The sequence below is a fragment of the Ammospiza nelsoni genome, chromosome 9 (assembly GCF_027579445.1).
Source record: "Ammospiza nelsoni isolate bAmmNel1 chromosome 9, bAmmNel1.pri, whole genome shotgun sequence".
Classification (NCBI taxonomy): domain Eukaryota; kingdom Metazoa; phylum Chordata; class Aves; order Passeriformes; family Passerellidae; genus Ammospiza; species Ammospiza nelsoni.
Window position 1 is genome coordinate 35,472,657 of NC_080641.1, and position 19,238 is coordinate 35,491,894.

Here is a 19,238-nt window from a genome sequence, read left to right on the forward strand (position 1 = left end):
TAAGCAAGGAAAGGAAAAGTGTGTTTTAATTAAAATTATTCCAATTATTTCCACAGCACATGGTTTTTTCTTAAAAGAGACTAAGACTATTCTTTAGAAAGTTATTATTTACCAGGTGTTTGATTTCACTTCATTTTCAATAAAACATCAAGAGAAGAAAAAGCTCTTAGGCAAATTTCTAACTTAATTAAAATACATCTGAGCTCCATCAAGTTTTTGAGCTGAGTGGATGGGTGAGAGGAGAATGACCCGAGAGCAGCAAGAGGCAGCAGCCCCTGTGCCCCCAACCCTGCAGGAGCAGGAGGAACACCGAGCTCTGCTGGGAGAACTGGGATCACATTCCCGGGGTGCCCACGGCTGCTCCCACACAGCTCCTGGCTCCAGGCAGAGCCCAGGCTGTGCCCAGCACACCCTGCACAGCCAGGGAGAGCAGCCCAGCAGCAGCAGGGACAGTCCCAGGAACCCAGACTGGAATTCCCAGAGGCAAAGCAAGAGCGGTTTGGTTTTCCGTGTCCTCGTCCACAGCCATGTCCAGTTCCAAGGTCCTTATTGACCCTCAAGGTTTATGCAAACTGCAGGAAGGAAAGGGAGGGGTCAGTGTGCTCTGCCCCTCTATCAACCACACATTTTTATCTCCTTTTCATAAATTAAAGTCACATTTAGCATTTGATTCTCCTGAACCCATGGGGAACTGTGCCTGAGCAGGGCTGCAAACAGGGAAACTTTCCCTCCCCAGCCCAGGGTCCACCAGGGAGGAGCTGAGGGCTCAGCCCCGGGGAAAGGCTGGCTGGGGATGATTTTATAGAGGGACTCCCCACTCACCGCAGCCTTCAGGGCCTGGTCCAGGTCTGCCAGCAGATCCTCCTCATCCTCCAGCCCCACCGAGAGGCGGATCAAGGTGTCACTGATTCCCAGAGTTTTCCTTTCCGCCTCAGGCACTGAGGCGTGGGTCATGATGGCCCTGAAAGGACAAAAATATCTTTATCCCAAGAATCTGGGACTTGTATTGGTAAAAGCAGCCTGGCTGGTTCCCTGCCAGCACCCCTGAAATGCAGCAGGATCTGACACCTCCTCTGTGCCACCTGTGTGACCCCACAGATGCAGAGAGCCCCTGGCAGCAGCTCCTGGAAATGCTGGGAATGCTGACAAGTCAGGGAATTGCATCTCCAGCTCGTATGTGCAGGACACAAATTATTAACAAGAAGTGGATATATAAATATCTGGACCTGACAAAGGAGAAACTCCTACTGCTCTTCCTTCCAGAGCTGCTCCTTCATTCTACAGAAGCTCTGTGAGCTCTGCACATGGGGAATGTGCAACCTCCAGTATAAAATCTCCTGGTTTCATTCCTGGTGTCTCAGATCCCTTCTCAAAGTGCCCCAAAGGACTCTGGAGGGTTTACTCTCTCCAGCTACACAGGACACAGGCAAGAAGGGATTTCCCTGGTGCTGTCACTGGCACCAGCTCCTTTCAGCTGCTGGAGGGGTTCAAGGTTTGCTGTGAAATCAGGAAGTGAAATGATTTAACATTTAAATTTAGCCAATAATCTCCATGGACCTTTTCCAAAAGCAAGCTGGCTCTGAGTGCAATGATGCAATTCCATGAAGATGCTGTTTTGAGCAGTTTAAAAGGCCCAGAGGCAGCTGGGGGCACACAGTGACCGTGCCCCTCGTGTGAGCAGGGAGCAGGGCATTCATTCCTCCATCCCAGCTGCTCCTCATCCCAGCACTCTGCAGCTTCTGGGATTGCCTTCATGGACACCGACTGTGCCTCAGCCCTCCAGGTGAAATTCCTCAATCTCTGCCCTCCCACAGGATTCCCTCCCTCTGCAACCTCCCCTGGCTCTGTGCTGCACAGCAGTTCCTGAGTTTAGCTAAAGGCAAAACAGCAAAACAGCTCTGGGGGCTGGGAAATCGTGGGAATTTCGTGGTGCTCTGCAGCTTTTTGGGGCTCTGAGGATGGGAGGATGAACTCACGGATGCTCTGCCAGGCTCTCATAGCCACCCAGACTCTCAGCCAAGGCAAACACCTGTGGGAGAAAGGGAGAGGAGTCGTTACAGGAGTGGGCTCAGGACACAAACACGGGCACAGGCAGAGTGCACACCTGGCCAAACACCAGCACAGGCTGGGCCAAGGACCCAGCCAAGCATTCCCAGAGCCAGGGGCTCCCTCAGTGCCTTTCCCCCTGAGGGCACTCTGCAATATTCCAGCAGAGCTGCACCAGCCCCAGCTGCCCAGCCCTGCAGAAAGCCCTTTGCCAGCAGCAGCTGAGCTGGACACGCCTCACCCTGGGAGCAAACAAACAAACACTCCCAGGGGGATGAGGGGTCCCTTTGTTCCCTCTCATTCACCCCATGGACAAATTATTCCTGATTTATAGTGGGATTTATGGGACACACCCAAAGGATTGGCAAGAAAAGCCACCCCACCCTCCCATCAGCAGGGCAGATTCAGCTCCCTCTGAGGGTGATTTTATTGTCTTTATTTTACCTTCAAGTTCCTGAGAAAGGCAGAGGCATTTTCTTTTTTCCCTTTGATGTAGAACGTGACCATCCCAGGACAGCCAGCGCACTGCCTCTTCATCACCTCGTACTGAGGGTGGGAAGACAGCCCTGGAATGGAGAGAGTTGGGAGAATTCCCAGTGAATGCCAGTGCAGAGCTGGGGCAGCTCAGCCTCACCCAGCCCATCACTGGGCACCACAGCTCCCCGGTCCCTGCTCACCCACCTGGGTACATGACTTTCTCCACACTGGGATGGGATTCCAGGAACTTGGCCACAGCCAGGCCATTGTGGAAGTGCAGCTTCATCCTGATGTGCAGAGTCTTGAGGCCCCGGTTGCAGAGGAAGCAGTCAAAGGGAGAGGGGACAGCTCCCAGGGCTGTGGGAATGGGAACAGAATCCCACAGAATCACACAGAATTCCAGAGAATCCCACAGCAACACTGGTGCTCTGCATTCAGCACAGCCAAGCACATCCTCACCTCCAGCATTGCTGACCTTGGCACAAGTGGGAGGACACCCAAGGAAATCTCTGTTCCTCATCTCCCACATGGGACAGCCAATTAATGAGGCCAATTAACAGGCTCAGGCCTCAAGGATTACATTATTTATTGGGCACAGTGCACCCTCAGTGCAGAGGGCACAACCCTGAACAGGAATTTATTCCTGACAAAGAGGAGGCAGGAAAATTGCTGGAATCATGCGAGGCAGGAAAATTCTGCACTGGGCACACCCTGATGGGTGAGGGAGTTTCAAACCCCCCAGGCTGCAGGTGGCACCTCAGTGGTTTCAGGATGGGTCCCAGTGCTCTCCTGGAGTGCTCAGGAAGGGGAGATCAACGTCTCTCATTTTATGGGACTGTTTTATTGAGCTTTCCCAGCTCTGTTAATTGACATTCCAGGCTGATTTCCCACTTGTGTGCATGCCCGCCCTCCCCAGCAGCAGCTGTGGATGTGAACAGGATTCCTGTCAGGAATTCCCTGTCTAGACTTACAGTACTGCAGGAATTTCAGCCTCTCATAGATATCATCCCTGTTTACAGAGACCAGGCCCATGAGGACATCGCTGTGCCCTGCAAATGACAGGGGACAAGAATGGGATCAGCCCCAGGTGTAAATAAAACCCCTGGGACACCTCCCACCACCCCAGGCTGCTCCAGCCCCAGGGTCCAACCTGGCCTTGGGCACTGCCAGGGATCCAGGGGCCTCCCCACCCTCCCAGCCAGGAATTCCCTCCCAGTCTCCCTCCATCCCTGCCCTAAGCATGTGCTGAACTCTCACACTCACCATTCATGTATTTCGTTGCAGAAGACATACAAATATCAGCCCCCAGGGCCAAAGGACGCTGAAAGGAAAGGAAAATAACATCATCATTCCAGTTTGAGTTCATCCCCAGCCATTCCAAAGGGCTCTGAGCTCACACAGGATAAACAAGGGGAGAAACAAACACAAAAACCTGAGCATGACAATAGAACACGTGCTAAAGGCAGCAGTACAGGGAGGCACTCTGAATTCAAGGGAAGCACAAGAAAATGTGATTTAAGAGCACTGCTCCCACTCCCACAGGCTCCAGGGAGAGAAGAGATTGAACACATCCAACACACAGTGCAGAGCTGGGAAAACAGTTCTGCAGCTCAGCTGGGGCAGGGACACACCATGGCATGGAGCCCACAAAGGGCATTCCCACGGGAAATGAGGGATCCAGCTGCAGAGCAAAAGAATTGCTTTGCTTTCCAGCTGTTGCAGATCCTGCCCTGGAGGAGCTGAGAGCATGAGCAAAGGAGCTTCCTTTGGCAGCTCTCTCCCCTCAGCTCCCAGTGCTCTGCCCAGGAGCCTCCTGAGGGGAGACAAACCAGGAGCTGGACGGGCAAGAGGGGCTGAGCAGTGCCAGATTTTTAATCAGTCACTAATTAAGGCACTTTGCACATGGTATCAGCACATTCTAAAGAGTGAGGGGCATCACTCTTAAAACTTAACCAAGCAGGCAGTTGCCAAAACTGCTGCTGCCTCATTAAACACAGACTCCCACCCAGGGAATGTGGAGATGCCCAGCCAGAACCATAATGGAAAAGGACTTTTACACTCAACATTGATGGACAGATGACTGTGAAATTCTCCTTTTCTTAGCCCAGTGTGGTACCTCACCTACTGCTCCCACCAATTAATCATTAGCGCTGGCTTTCCCTCCACACTGGGCTGCTCCAGACACATTAACCAGCACCCTGTGCTCTTCCACACAGCCCTTTCTGGAGGAAATTGGGAACTCTGAAGTGAACAACACATTGCAGGGCAAATCCCCAAGCCTCTGGCATGTCCCAGGCCAACTGCAGAGTTGCTTGAGCTAAGCATTAACATTTTCTGCCAAGTTCTCTTAATTCAGCAAGATCACCGTACCCTGCAGGCACTTTGCACTCTGCAAAAACGGTGACTTTAAACCCACAACACCAGGGCTCAGCTTGGTCTCCTGGGAAACAGATCTGATACAATCCCATCCTTTCCCATCCCTTTCCCAATCCCCCTGTCTTGGGGCAGGTGACACACCTGGAAATACGGAGACATGAAGCTGTTGTCCACGGCCACCAGCACCCCCGGGTGCCTGTGCGCGATGTCTGCGCAGGCTTTGATGTCGATCACCTTCAGCGTGGGGTTCGTGGGGCTCTCGAGCCAAACCAGCTGCACAAACCCAACACAACTCCAGGTCAGAGAGCTCCCAGCGCTGGGCTGAGTCCCAGGGGCTCTGGGTGCCCAGTGCTGGCAGCTCCCCGTGGCTTTGGGCCCTGGGGACGGGCAGTGGCCCTGCCAGGGCCGGGGGAGGCTCCAGCGGCTCCTCCGAGCCCAGGGAGCTTTCCCTGCAGCTGGGCTTGTGCCATCCCAGCTGGAGAAGGGCTCAGCAGCAGGACAGAGCCTTTCCCAGAGCCCTGCCCAGCACGGCTCCCTTCCCCTGGGGCAGGGATCACCCAGCAGTGCCACGGAGCCCCCCCGGCTCCGCGCTCCCTCTGCTCCTCCTCACCTCTGTCCTGTTCCCTCCTCTCTGCAGGGCTCTGCCCTTCTCAGGATGCTGCCCGTGAGGGGCACAGGGGGACAGGGTGGATGCAGCTGTGCCCCAAGCTGCCCCCTCAGCTCAGCACAGCCCCAACCCCAGCAGGAGCAAGGATAAAACAATTTAACGTCCCTTTAAAGTCCACTTCCCTCTCCCCTACCTTGGTCTCTGGTGTAATTGCAGCTTCCAGGCATTTTGGCTTTGTGCAGTCAACAAAAATTACTTTCAAATTATTTTCTGAGGCTACTTTCTGGAAGTATCTGTTTGTGCCTTAAAAAACCCAAAAATCACAAAATTAAAAACTTCCTTAACTTTCATTCCCTGCTCTGCAGCCTCCTGCATCATGCAGGGACAGTCAGGGGGGCACAGATTGATGCTGCACACCACCCATGGCACATTTATATTTTCTTTATTTACAAAGTTTAAAGATTGTTGCAGATTGAGTGATCATGAAATAGTAATAATTTAAATATGGGATCAGAGTGATTTGGGAAGTACTTGAAATCAATGTGGGGTTTATGATCAGGAAATTAAACACAGAAGAACAATCAAGGGGAAGACTCCAGCTATTGTTTCCCATCACTCCAATAAGAATGATTCCTTCCTGTCTTTGAAGCCTTTCCCAGGGAAGATTAAAAGAATCCAGCAGGTGATCAATGGATGTGCAGCACTCACTACCAGAAACACTCCTGCATTAAAAATTCATCGGTTGGGTCCTTTTGCCAAGCTGATCCCCAGGGACTCAGTTTTCCATCTGAGCAGGAAGGGATGGGACATGGAGGTGGATTCTGGGAGCTGAAGGGAACATCTGAGTGATGTTTGGGAGGTTCTTTTGTGAGAAGCCCTTTCTTTGGAACAAACCAAGGCAGAGGAGGAGCAATGAAATTCAGCCCTGCAGAAACCAGGCTGAGGCTCCAAGGAGAGGGGAAAGCTCCCAGGAACTGGAGTGAGCTCACCCTGCTCAGAGAGGGACTCTGGCTGAGCTGGGTGCACTCTGCCACTGGGGAGCTGTGAGGGAGAGGGATTGATAAAAACAGGATTCAAAGAACAGTGGGGTCCTACAGGGGAAATTCAGAGTTCCTGAGAGCCACAGACAGGTTTGAGCCCCTGCACAAAGAAGGCTGAAGCCACAGGGTGCTGTACCCACCTCCATAGACATCATCCATGCAGATAACTGAGTCCCCTGACTTCAGCAGGTGACAGATGTTCAAAAGAGCTGCTAAGCCAGAGGAATAAGCCAAGCCTGGAGAGAAAGGATCATCAGTGTTTGATGTGACACAACAAGTCCAACTTGCCTTGGCCTTCCTCACTTTGCCTCTGAAAAGAACCTGTTCTGTCAGTGCCTCACTGGGAATGTGGAGCCAGTGACAGCAGGGGATGGATGTGGACAGCATGGAACCAGGATGGACACTGGGATACACTGGGACAGGCTGGGACACACTGGGAATGGACTGGGACACACTGGAAATGGACTGGGACACACTGGAAATGGACTGGGACACACTGGAAATGGGCTGGGACACACTGGGACAGGCTGGGACACACTGGGAATGGGCTGGGACACACTGGGACAGGCTGGGACACACTGGGAATGGACTGGGACACACTGGGACAGGCTGGGACACACTGGGAATGGACTGGGACACACTGGGAATGGACTGGGACACACTGGGAATGGACTGGGGCCAGGGGCTGCCTGCTCCCACTGCCTCCAGTGCTGCTGCACAAGGACGGATCCAGCTCAGCCCAGGCATCAGCCACACTGAGGGAGCAGCAGGCAAACCCAGGCATGGAGCTGGACTTTGCTGGACCAGAAGTCCTGGGCTCTTCCCCACCTTGGAGCTGCTCCTGCCCACAGCCAAGAGCCAGAGCCGTGGTGAGGGAATCATGGAATGGTTTGGGATGGAGGGACCCCAAAGCCCACCCAGTGCCACCCCCTGTCCCAGGCTGCTCCAAGCCCCGTCCAACCCATGAGGTGCTCACTGTATTTGGCTCCATCGAGGGCGGCCACAGCCTTTTCCAGGCAATCCCGAGTGGGGTTCCCAGACCGGATGTAGTCATAACCCTGGGGTGGAAATAAGAAACAAACATCAGAGAGAGCACTGAGAAAGTCTGGGGTAACAGCAGTTCTAGGTTCCTTAAAGAGCCCTGGCTGAGGGCATCCAGCTCCTCCCAAAGCAGCAGGATTCTGTCCTGGCACAACATGCAGTGGGCATCCCTGTCAGAGAAAGGGCCTCGGGTGCACTGGGGCAAGGAGCCACATTCTCCTGCTTCTCCCCAGACATCCATCTGTGGCCACTGTGGGAGAAAGGGCTTGGGCTGCACAGTCCAACCACCCTGAGAATGCCAGGCTGGCTCTGGCTGGGACCATGAGGGTGCCCTGGTCCCATTCCCTGCTGAGCAGAGCACAGGGCACAGGATCATGTCTAGACAGCTATGGGTATCTCCAGTGAGGGAGACTCCTCAGCCTCTCTGGAGGGAATTCTCAGGAAAAACGTGTCCACCTCCATCACACCCACAGGCACCGGACAACTCCCCTCATCAGCTCTTGACAACCCACACGTTTCCAATTGCCACAGCTTTTATGCAAATTCTGAGGAAATTCAATGAGGAAAATAAGACTCATGCACGCACAGATGCAGTTGTTACCAAGAGAACCTGCTGAGCACCCTGGGATTTGCCTGCTTTTAGGATTTCTCTTTAATGTCAACTTCCTCATAGTCAGGAATTCTGCAGATCGCTCTGGCAGAGCTCCCGGCAAGAGCACGGATCCTGTCATCAGGATGTGGATACAGCAGCGTGACTCCTCCTGAGGGCCTCCTCAGCACAGCTGGGATTCTGTGTGGAATGAGGAATCACAAGGCAAATTCCTCCTGCGCCACCAGCACAACGCGAGTTTGGAGCAGGTGCTGATTGAGGAGTGGCAGCTTTGTGCCACGTCCCGTCAAACCTTTCTAGCACTTTCTACAGGGCATCCACAAACTCCTTAGGAAATATTCCCTCGGTTTGGAAGGAGGACCGAAGGAGGCTCTTACACATAGCGTGTGCAGTGGAACAGGGATTCTGCCCGGGCCCTGGAGCGGGGGCAGGGCCGGGAGAGCCGCCCGTGTTTCCGGCTCCGGGCAGCCCCCGGAGCAGCGTTCCTGCGAGCGCGGGGCACCGCGTGCTCCCTGCTCCCCTTCCCCCGCCTTTCCCACGGGAATCATCCCAATCCCATCCCAACCTCGTCCCAATCCCATCCCAACCTCGTCCCAACCGCTCCGGATCGCCGCCCGCAGCGGGAACAGCGAGCCCCGGGCTGGCTCCGGCTGCAAGGGAGCACAGCGGCTCCTCCGGTGCCGCCGCCGCTCAGCAGGGCCGTACCGGAGCACAAGCACGGCATCGCGGCCGGGCGGCTCTGCAAGGGCCCCGTGAGGAGCCCCGCTCCCGGCCCAGCGAGATGCTCGCGTCTGCCCAGGAGCTGCCACGGGGGGAAACATCCGCGCCGGGAGCTCCCTGCCCTGCCCAGGCCCTGCCGCCTCCCGTTGCCCCGGCCGGGACACGCCGGATGCTCGCGGCCTCCCGCGTGTGCCCAAGCCCGGAAGGGGGCTCGGTGTCCCTGTGGATGACTCAGCGCCCCGGTGGCGGCCACACTCACCGCGTGGTCGCCGGGAGCCCGCTGCTTGAAGGTGGTGGAGAGCGAGATGGGCGGCACCATGGCCCCGGAGCGCCATTGCTCGGGCTCCTGGCCGGCATGGATGGCATGAGTGGCGAAGTGCTTGAAGGGCGGCAAGAACCCCTCCGTCCCCTTGCCTGCCATGGCCGCGTCTGTGTGGGACCGGCCCTCAGCGCTCCGGGGGCTCGGCGGGGCGAGGGCTCCTCATTGGCTGCGGCGCCGGCGGGGAGGGGCCCCCGCGCCCTCCCATTGGCTGCCGGTGGGGCGGGGCCCGCCCTGCACAGGCAGCGCCCGCCCGCTGGGGGGCGCTGCGCGCTGAGGGGCCGCTCCCGGGAGCCGTGGCGGGACCCAGGGGCGCCTTTCCCGGGAGGAACCGGGAACAATCTGGCAGCACGGGAATGACCCACAGGGAGCAGCGTGCTGACTGCCCGGCAGCGCTGCCTGCAGTACCTCAGCACCGGGAATAGCCCCAGCGCAGCACTGGCCGGGGGACCGGCTGGAGCTGCTCTGGGGGAAGGACCTGGGGGTGCTGAGGGACGACGAGCTGTGCCCGGCCAGCGGTGCCCAGTGGGATCCTGGGGTACCACAATCAATCCCAGCAGGTCAGGGGGGATCCTGCCCCTGTGTCCAGCCCTGGGGACACCTCTGGGTGCTGTGCCCAGCCCTGGGGACACCTCTGGGTGCTGTGTCCAGCTCCGGATCCTCAGCACAGCAGGGACAGGAGCTCCTGGAGCTGAGCAAGGGCCTGGAGCATCTCGGTGCCCAGGAAAGGCTGAGGGAGCTGGGGCTGCTCAGCCTGGAGAGGAGCCCCAGCTGAGAAGGGCCCTCAGCCCTGGGTGTCCCTGGATGTCCCTGGGTATCCCTGTGTGTCCCCGTCTATCCCTGTGTCCCTGTGTGTCCCTGTCTATCCCTGGGTGTCCCTGTCTATCCCTGTCTATCCCTGCCTATCCCTGTCTATCCCTGTGTGTCCCTGTCTATCCCTGTGTCCCCCTGTGTGTCCCTGTCTATCCCTGTGTGTCCCTGTCTATCCCTGGGTGTCCCTGTCTATCCCTGTGTCCCCCTGTGTGTCCATGTCTATCCCTGTGTGTCCCTGTCTATCCCTGTGTCCCCCTGTGTGTCCCTGTCTATCCCTGTGTGTCCCGGTCTATCCCTGGGTGTCCCTGTCTATCCCTGTGTCCCCCTGTGTGTCCCTGTCTATCCCTGTGTGTCCCTGTCTATCCCTGTGTCCCCCTGTGTGTCCCTGTCTATCCCTGTGTGTCCCTGTCTATCCCTGTGTCCCCCTGTGTGTCCCTGTCTATCCCTGTGTGTCCCTGTCTATCCCTGGGTGTCCCTGTGTACAGAGGTCAGAGGGCTCCGCTCCAGACCCAGCAATGGCCCCAGAGCCATGGGCAGGGACTGAGCCCAGCAATTCCCCCAGCACAGGAGGCAGAGCTTCTGCTCCAGCCCTAAGCAGATTGTGCACAGAGGCTGTGGACTCTTCTCTCTGGGGATATTCCAGAACCATTGGGACACAAACCTGTGCTCTGGGATGTCCCTGCTGGAGCAGGGAGGTGACTGCAGAGGAGCCCCTGTGGTCCCTTCAGCCTGACCCATTCTGGAGTTCTGTGATTAAAAATTAATTCACTGAGTCTCCCTGCCAAGGTTATCCTACGTGGACTGATGTCCATGGAACAGCACTTTGACATCTGAGGACAAAGGACACACATGTGCTGAAGGCCACTGATGAATGATTTATATATTAGACTTTGTAAGGAAACATTTTTTTTTTTTACAACAAAAATATGGATAAAATGTGAGCAGAGCTGGATCTAAGAAGAGCAAACCTCTGGATGTGTGCAGTACCATGCCCCAGCCTCACATACAGGCAGGAACCTGGGATTTAGGAGGCAGGAATTCCATCCCCTGTTGATCAATCTGCTTGCTGTAGGAAAGTTCTGTTGATAGGCAGACAAAAAAAAGCCCTTCTCAAAAATTTGTAAGTGTAAAGTAATCCCACAGTTAGGATTCCCTACAAACACCAGTTTTCCCAGAGCCCTTCCCATGAGTAATGCCTTCGTTCCATTTCTGGGGTGAATAAGGGAGTCCATAATAAGCTGGTAAACAGTGACTTCATGCCTCTAGTAATTAAAAATGCAGCGTGAGGCTTCCACCATCAGCTAAAACCTGAGCCAATCCCTCCATTCCACAAGACCAGCCGTGCTCTGTGCGTGTTTCCAGCATGGGAGAACAGGAGACATCAGAACTGCTCACAGTGCCAGCCTCTCACATTCTGCCTGCAAATGGGTTTGACTTTTCTCAAAAAACCAGGGAGACACAGAAAAATCTCAGTGGAAAGACCACTGGAGTATAGAGCAAAAGCAAATTGTTGGGTTTTTTTCTATTTTTTTCCTAGAATTACTTCAAATTGTGTATTAGGACTGTAAAAAGCTGTGTGGGAAGCAGCTGGGGACAGCAAGCACAGGAATTCCTAAATCTGCCTAGAATTCTTCTTGGTCACTCAGGAAAGACAAGGCCACCAGGCTGGTAATTCTGTTATCACAGCAGGTCTGGTCTCCCTGGCAACTTGGGGGTTGTTTTCCCTGGGAGAATTATTAAAAAATCCAATTCACCAGGAATTTGGGACACCATCATTTTCACAATTACTCATCCCATATTTGAAGCAGAAACTTGCAGAACTGGCCCAGGAGCAGGACGTGCAGTGGGGAATTGGGAAGTTCCAACCCAGACAGGTCCTTTCTGAGCTGACAGTGCACCTGCAAGGGCTCGCACCACGACAGGGGCGCTGTCCTGTTTTTCCCTTTGAGGAACACTTGTCCAGGTCCCATCATTTCCCAAAGAACTTTCCATGGAGGGTGGGAAAGCACTGGAACAGCTGCTTAGAGAGTCATGGAGTCTCCCTGTCCCGGCCCCTTGGGATGTGCCTGTTGGGATCGATCCCGTCCCTCAGGGTGTGCCCGTTGCCTGTTGGGACTGATATCCGATCCCACTCCTCAGGATGTGTTGGAATCCACCTCCGATCCCTCTCCTCAGGATGCTGTTGCTGGGACCGATCCCGGATCCCGTCCCTCAGGATGCGGTTGTTGGGATCGATCCCCGATCCCTCCCCTCAGGATGCGGTTGTTGGGATCGATCCCTGATCCCTCTCCTCAGGATGCGGTTGCTGGGACGGATCCCTAATCCCTCCTCCCCTCAGGATGCGGTTGCTGGGATCGATCCCCGATCCCTCTCCTCAGGATGCGGTTGCTGGGATCGATCCCCGATCCCTCCCCTCAGGATGAGGTTGCTGGGATCGATCCCCGATCCCTCCCCTCAGGATGCGGTTGTTGGGATCGATCCCGGATCCCGTCCCACAGGATGCGGTTGCTGGGACCGATCCCCGATCCCTCTCCTCAGGATGCGGTTGCTGGGACGGATCCCCGATCCCTCCTCCCCTCAGGATGCGGTTGTTGGGACCGATCCCCGATCCCTCCCCTCAGGATGCGGTTGCTGGGATCGATCCCCGATCCCTCCCCTCAGGATGCGGTTGCTGGGATCGATCCTCGATCCCTCCTCCCCTCAGGATGCGGTTGCTGGGATCGATCCCCGATCCCTGCCCTCAGGATGCGGTTGTTGGGATCGATCCCGGATCCCGTCCCACAGGATGCGGTTGCTGGGATCGATCCCCGATCCCTGCCCTCAGGATGCGGTTGCTGGGATCGATCCCGGATCCCGTCCCTCAGGATGCGGTTGCTGGGACCGATCCCCGATCCCTCCCCTCAGGATGCGGTTGCTGGGACCGATCCCCGATCCCTCCCCTCAGGATGCGGTTGCTGGGACCGATCCCCGATCCCTCCTCCCCTCAGGCCGTCCCCGTTGGGCGGATCCCGCCCCGCCCCTCCCGGTCACTCCGTGGCTCCTCCCGCGCGCTCTCTCGGTGCGGCGCAGTCTCGCGAGAGCGGCGGCCGAAGATGGCGGCGCGGAGCCGAGGCCCGTGAGGCGCGGGCGGAGCTGCGGCCGCTCCGGGGGCTCCGGGCGGGACCGGCCCCGCGGGCTCCGAGCGCTGCGGGCGCTCCCGCCGGCCATGACCGGCGAGAAGCTCCGCTCGCTGCGCAGGGACCACAAGCCCAGCAAGGAGGACGGGGACCTGCTGGCGGCCGGCGAGGACGAGGCGGCCGCGGCGCCCGGGGGCGCCTTCACGGGCGGGAAGGGCGGGCGGGCCGGGGGGCACCGCGGGCCCGGCGCTCACCGGCACCGCCCGCCGGCCCGGGCCGCCCCCGCCGGGCCCGAGCGCGGCCCCTTCCCCGTGCACGAGTGCGTGTTCAAGGGGGACGTGCGGCGGCTCTCGGCGCTCATCCGCACGCAGGGCATCGCCCAGAAGGACAGTCACGGTGAGCGGGACGCACCGGGGAACCGGGGCTCGGGCCGCGTCCCGGCGGGGCGGGAGATGCGGATGCTGGAACGGGGAATAGGGAATTCCTTGGGAGTTTCATAAGGGTGGGTGAATACCCTGTAGGAAGGGTTGTGGACAAGGGATGGAGTGACTGGCCAAGGGGGATGGCTTCCACTGACGGGAGGCAGGGATGGATGGGATGCTGGGAAGGGATTCTTCCCTGGCGGGGTGCTGAGGCCCTGGCACAGGGTGCCCAGAGCAGCTGTGGCTGCCCCTGGATCCCTGGCAGTGCCCAAGGCCAGGCTGGACAGGGCTTGGAGCATCCTGATTCAGTGGAAGGTGTCTCTGGCATGGCAGGGATGGGCTTTAAGGTCCATTCGAAACCATTCCGTAATTCCATGATTTTCGTAATATGAATGAGCACTGTGAGCTCCAGTACCAGCACTGTGCTGGCAGAGCTGCCTCTGAGCAGGTGTTGCTCTGTGTCCAAGACCCCACTGCATTTAAAAGATTTGTTCTTTTTTAGGGTGTCTGAGCTGTCACCCGTTTGCTTTGGGGGATGCTGAGTTGTTCCTTTGGCTGTTGGCAGAGCAGTTTTTGATATTTCCCCGGGCTACAAAGATCAACCCTTTTTTCCCCTTTCTTTTTAAATGCTGTGGCTCTGGATTTTGAGAAAGTTGTTCTCAGCTGCTCCTCTGCAAATGCCTTGTCCACAGCAGTGTCAGCGACAGAGATGGAATCTGATCCCTGTGCTGCTCTGAAATTTGTAAATATTGAATGTCTTGCCAGGACATTTCAAAACGTTTTAATTTGGAGGATATTTTATGCTGTTAACAAATAAATCAGCCTGGGGGATCAGCTTGACCTTCATGGTTGGTTCTAATCTCTATTTCAATAGCCGTTTCGAGAGTAACATGATCCATTTCTGCTGGAGAACTCCCAGTTCCACGTGTGTGGTGTCTGAGAAGTTGTGATAAAGAGCAGGCTTGTGTTGTGTTTCTGATAAGGAGATGGGCTTTGCTTCACTGTGGTCTGGAAATTCGAAGGGAGCACGAAGGTGAAGGATCTCCGGGGCTGGCACGGTGGCAGGAACGATGGAGTTGGGGGTTCCAGCTGTGTCTGTGGTGGCACTGGAAGGCAGCTGAGGGCTGCAGGGTAGCACAGGGCTCAGCTCCCAGCCAGGATGGGCAGGAGTGTTCCCTACAGCTGGCACAGCGCTTTCCTAAGGGCAGAGCTCCAAATCCAGCTACAGATCTGTTTATCCTGCCACCTTCATTCCAGCAAATCCTGCTAGAATGAAAGCAGCAGACTTGGGGAGGAATTTTCCCACTTTCTCTATTCCTGCTGCTGCTTCTCCTGTTCCTCCTCCAGTTCCCCTTCAAGCAGCTCAGCAGCAGCAGCAGCTCCAAATTTTTCCTTGAAGGCACTTCCTGATCTCTCTTTGCTGTGCTGTCACCCTCAGTGTGTATCTCACACATTGATTCCATCCTTTTTGGATCCATATATAAATCTCTAATTAAGATCTCCCTGCTTTCCCAGCTCTGTGCAGAGTTGGGACACTTTGGGGATCTCTGACTCATCATCTTCCTCCAAGTTTTTACTTGAACTATTCAAAAAAAAACACCCACAACAAACCTCTTGATGGTTTGACATTCCAAAGGCCTGAGTAACATTTCCCTGTTATTGTTTTCTTCCTGCCTGTTTCCATCTGTCACTTGTTTACACACACTGGAACTGGGAATAATTTGGGGGACACTCCAGCTGATGATTTGCTCAGAAATAAGCCAGAGGAATCCAGGGATGTGCTAAAGGATTTGACAGAGGGGAGAGAGAATTTATTGTTAATAATCCAGGCCTGTTTTAGTGTTGGTTCAGTGCAGGAAAGCCAAATCCTGTGGAATGGGAGACTCCTGCTGTTCTGCTAAAAGCAATTGAGTGTTAATTGAGTGCCTCCCCAGCTTCCCAAATTAACCTCCAAATCACTGCCCAGAGGAAGGCCGGTGTCATTATTCCCAAACAATGAGTTTCCTGGGAGAAGCCTGTAGCTACACCTAGTAGATAACTTCCAGCTTTATTATAACATGCATTTAAGAGCTTAAATCCTGAACAGACAAATCCTCTTGCTGGAAAACAGCCCTGGCTCCCTGTGGGTGGGCAGGTACCTCAGCAGAGGTGAAAGGCCACACGTGTGTGGGGACAGGTGCTGTGTTTGAGGTGTGGTGTTGGGTCAGCAGGCTTTGTTTGCCCACCTGGATGGGCACAGGCAGGATTCCAGAAGCTGCTGGAGCACTGATTTCTTGGGAAAGGGGGCTGTGGCTGTGCTGGGCACTGCTGAGGCCCCACCTCAAATCCTGGGGTCAGTTCTGTGGCCTTCATTCCAAAAAAGACCCTGAGGGGCTGGAGCATGTCTGGGGCAGGAAATGGAGATGGGCAGGGGCTGCAGAATCCCTGAGGAGCTGGGCAGGGGCTGCAGAATCCCTGAGGAGCTGGGCAGGGGCTGCAGAATCCCTGAGGAGCCGGGCAGGGGCTGCAGAATCCCTGAGGAGCTGGGCAGGGGCTGCAGAATCCCTGAGGAGCTGGGCAGGGGCTGCAGAATCCCTGAGGAGCTGGGCAGGGGCTGCAGAATCCCTGAGGAGCTGGGCAGGGGCTGCAGAATCCCTGAGGAGCTGGGCAGGGGCTCAGCCTGGAGCAGAGGAGGCTCAGGGGCCCTTGTGGCTCTGCACAGCTCCTGACAGGAGGGCACAGCCATGGGTCAGTCAGGGAACAGGGACAGGAGGAGAGGGAATGGCCCCAAGTTCTGTCAGGGGAGAACTGGGCTGGACATCAGCAGGAATTCCCCATGGAAAGGGGGGTCCATGGGAAGGCTCTGGAACTGCCCAGGGAGGGTTGCAGTGCCCATCCCTGCAGGTGCCCAAGGAAGGGCTGGATGTGGCACCCAGTGCTGGTGACAAGGTGGGAATTGGGCACAGCTTGGACTTGGTGATCCTTCAGGGCTTTTCCACCCTCACCATTCCTGTGACTCCGTGATTTTATGACAATGTTTCCCCTTGGGTCAGGTGATTGGCATTTCCTGGGCACTCAGTGTGGCTCCCTCTCAGACCTGCTCCTCAGGAAGGTTATTTGCACACCCTGGCAGAGCCTGGCAGCGTCCAGGACTCCCAGTGCTGTGCTCCCAGATGTTGGAGCAGCTATTAATAGCAGCAGGAGCTGAGCTGGGTCAGTGTATAATGAGCTGGGCCGTGGCTGCCTGGGCTGCTGCCAGTGTCCTGCAAGGATGAGATGCAGGACACCTTGAACAGCCCTGTCAGCCCTCCTGGGCAGGCAGGACAGAGCTCCCTCCCATCTCCATCTGAATTCCCCTGATGCTGCAGGGTGCTGGCATTCCTGTGGCAGCCTCTCCAGATGTGCAGCACACCCTCTGCACAGAGCAGGTTCTTCCTGCTGACAAAATGGGAGTTAGAGAACAGCTCTCAGCCGAGTGTGTGTGTTAGAATTGCACAAAAAATTTGTTTTCCAGCATTTTTTTCTCTTGACTGCTCTAAGAAGATGTTTAAATGTACAAAATACAGTTAAATGGAAGAACTTTACATCCTTAAGCTGCCTGAATAAATGGTGTCATGAGCCTGGTAGCAGCAATAATCCAGGAAAAACAGCTCTGGGTGCCTCACAGTGAATATTTAACAACACAAATACCACCTGTGTCACGAGCATCACCAGGAAAATGGGGACAGCTTTGAGAGGCTGCTGCTATCTCCAAAGCTTTCTTTGGAAACAGCCAAAAGGCAGCTTTGTAGTGAAGGTGCTGTTCCTTCTCAATATGCCCAGTACTGTAGTTGTAAAAAATGAGTACTCAGTCTTTGAAATATTAATAAAACAGGCTGTTAAATTTTTAATCAGTATCATATCTGTGAGTAGCTTTTAACCCAGATATGTCAGGCTGGGAAGGGATCAGACCCTTCAGCCTGTGGGGAGCACTGGGGTTGTGTCTTTCTCAAAGACACCTCTGGACCTCTTTGTCTGGAGTGAGTTTCAAGATATCATTAAAAACCCTCTCTTGGCCCATGAAATGTGTCTCAATATATTTATTTTGACAATCACAATCCAAGCAAATGTCACTCCTCTGGTGGGTGTTGCTGTGTTCCTGGGTTAGAGCAGGAACTGCAGTTTCCTAAGGAAGGGATTGCAATGGATTCTGCTGACTTTCATCTCATCTCTTTTATTTCTGTGGTTTCTCTTAGGAAACACTCCTTTACATCTTGCTGTGATGTTGGGACATAAAGGTGGGTAGAACCATTTGTTTTGTTACCTTTTCAGCGATCCTGAAGATTTGGGGGCAAGAGGAAAAAAGGGGTTTTTCCCTTTCCTGAGTGTGAGCTTGTGTTTCAAGCTAGTGAGGTTTTCTGGGAGGAAGATGCCACGTGGATTTGGAGAAGAAGAGTGGGAAAGGAAATCTGAACTTTATTCCCAGAATTCCACCTAACCCTGCCCTCTGGCAGTGGGAAGCCATTCCCCCTTTCCTGTCTCCTCTTGTCCCTCTGCAGCTCTCCTGGAGCCCCTTCATGCCCTGCCAGGGTCTCTGAGCTCTCTCTGGAGCCTTCTCCCCTGCAGCTGAGCACCCCCAGCTCTCCCAGCCTGTTTATTGAACTGGAAATGGAATCTGGCTGGAGATTCCAAGCTGATTTGCCTGCTCCCTGCAGAGTGATGTTGTTGTCCTGGGCACTGTTTAAGGAGCCATAAAAATCCCTGGGTGTCTTGGCTGGGTTAGTCAGGGCCTTTGTTTATCCCACAGGAGACAGTTTGTTCAGCAGGGAGGGATCTCTTCCTCCCCGGCCACTCAGCCTGCACTGACTCACAGCTGCTGCATCTGGAATGACCAGTGCAGTTTCCTGTGGCACCTGTGGCAGGAAAATAACCCAGGAAGTCCTGTCCTGGTGATGAGACAGCTGGGCCCTGCTGCATCACCTCCAGACAGCTCAGGGTGGCTTTAGTGACATGTGCTGAGGTTTCCTCATGGTTGGAAGCTGCAGAACCATTCCAAGGAGCACATGGGAGCACTGAAACCCTCCTTGCTTCCTTCAGTTTTCCACCATCATGTCCACCTGTGGATGGGGAATGCAGCTGTTGGTTCCACACCTGCTCTGAGGCTTTCCTCAGAGGTGCCTGTTTGCTCTCCTTAAATCCAGATTCCCCAGGATGTTGTGGCACACAGGGATGTGTTGGTGCCTCAGGCTCCTCTGCCTCCCCTGTACCTGATGGGAGTTGCCCCAAATCCGTGTCCCCGTGATCCATTCACCCCCTGGAGAGGGATGAAGGCCCTGAGGTATCTCTGCTTTGTGTGTGCAGCAGAGAGAGCTGATGTCATGCATTAAATATAAATATCCTTGTTCCATGGTGGTGTGTGTATCTGACATGCAGAAATATTATAAAAAGCAAACTCCACGTAGCAGGAGGGACAAGTCTCTTCAGTGTTATATAATTGGTGGCTGATCACCAATTATTTTTAGTGATAATATTGAACAGGGAAGTGCTGGAAGTCCTTGCATAAATGGCTTTGTTTGTTAGAGTGAGTCAGAACCCAGATATGTGTTTTGATAATCTCTGTAATATCTTTGATATGAATTGCTTTGGTAGAGTTTTATCCTGACTGCTCCTGCTGCATCCTTTACTGTAAATAA

At 54.9% G+C, this 19,238-nt stretch overlaps 3 protein-coding genes across 3 annotated transcripts in view; 1 reads left to right on the forward strand and 2 right to left on the reverse strand.

Moving 5' to 3' along the window:
- On the reverse strand, positions 1-9,366 carry CTH (cystathionine gamma-lyase). The gene is made up of 12 exons (XM_059478063.1): positions 9,177-9,366; positions 7,523-7,604; positions 6,687-6,782; positions 5,700-5,809; positions 5,041-5,172; positions 3,787-3,844; positions 3,495-3,572; positions 2,728-2,880; positions 2,491-2,612; positions 1,977-2,029; positions 823-961; positions 1-572 (listed from the first exon to the last, which is right to left on the reverse strand). The coding sequence occupies exons 1-12, from the start codon at positions 9,336-9,338 to the stop codon at positions 564-566; spliced, it is 1,194 nt and encodes a 397-aa protein (XP_059334046.1). The 5' UTR covers positions 9,339-9,366; the 3' UTR covers positions 1-563.
- On the reverse strand, positions 9,364-13,256 carry LOC132076583 (basic salivary proline-rich protein 4-like). Its single transcript, XM_059477712.1, has 5 exons — positions 13,080-13,256; positions 12,722-12,943; positions 12,102-12,294; positions 11,057-11,128; positions 9,364-9,578 (listed from the first exon to the last, which is right to left on the reverse strand). Exons 1-5 carry the CDS (start codon positions 13,254-13,256, stop codon positions 9,364-9,366), a joined length of 879 nt encoding a protein of 292 aa, XP_059333695.1.
- Positions 13,146-19,238, forward strand: part of ANKRD13C (ankyrin repeat domain 13C) — a 19,049-nt gene continuing 12,956 nt past the window's right edge. Inside the window, exons 1-2 of the mRNA XM_059478273.1 lie at positions 13,146-13,561; positions 17,802-17,843. Coding sequence (XP_059334256.1) covers positions 13,255-13,561; positions 17,802-17,843 — 349 coding nt within the window. The 5' untranslated portion in view covers positions 13,146-13,254. The remainder of the gene's footprint in view (positions 13,562-17,801; positions 17,844-19,238) is intronic.

Excerpts from the sequence above, each read along its gene's own strand:
- CTH (XM_059478063.1), bottom strand. The coding sequence starts at position 9,338 with ATGGCAGGCAAGGGGACGGAGGGGTTCTTGCCGCCCTTCAAGCACTTC. Across the intron at positions 6,783-7,522 it reads CCTCGATGGAGCCAAATACA|GCTTGGCTTATTCCTCTGGC; the intron begins GTGAGCACCTCA and ends CTTTCTCTCCAG. Across the intron at positions 2,881-3,494 it reads GCTGAAATTCCTGCAGTACT|CCCTGGGAGCTGTCCCCTCT; the intron begins GTAAGTCTAGAC and ends CCATTCCCACAG.
- LOC132076583 (XM_059477712.1), bottom strand. The coding sequence starts at position 13,256 with ATGGCCGGCGGGAGCGCCCGCAGCGCTCGGAGCCCGCGGGGCCGGTCC. Across the intron at positions 12,295-12,721 it reads GGGATCGAGGATCGATCCCA|GGATCGGGGATCGATCCCAA; the intron begins GCAACCGCATCC and ends TCCTGAGGGGAG. Across the intron at positions 9,579-11,056 it reads TAAATCCCAGGTTCCTGCCT|ATTGTTCCCGGTTCCTCCCG; the intron begins GTATGTGAGGCT and ends CCGTGCTGCCAG.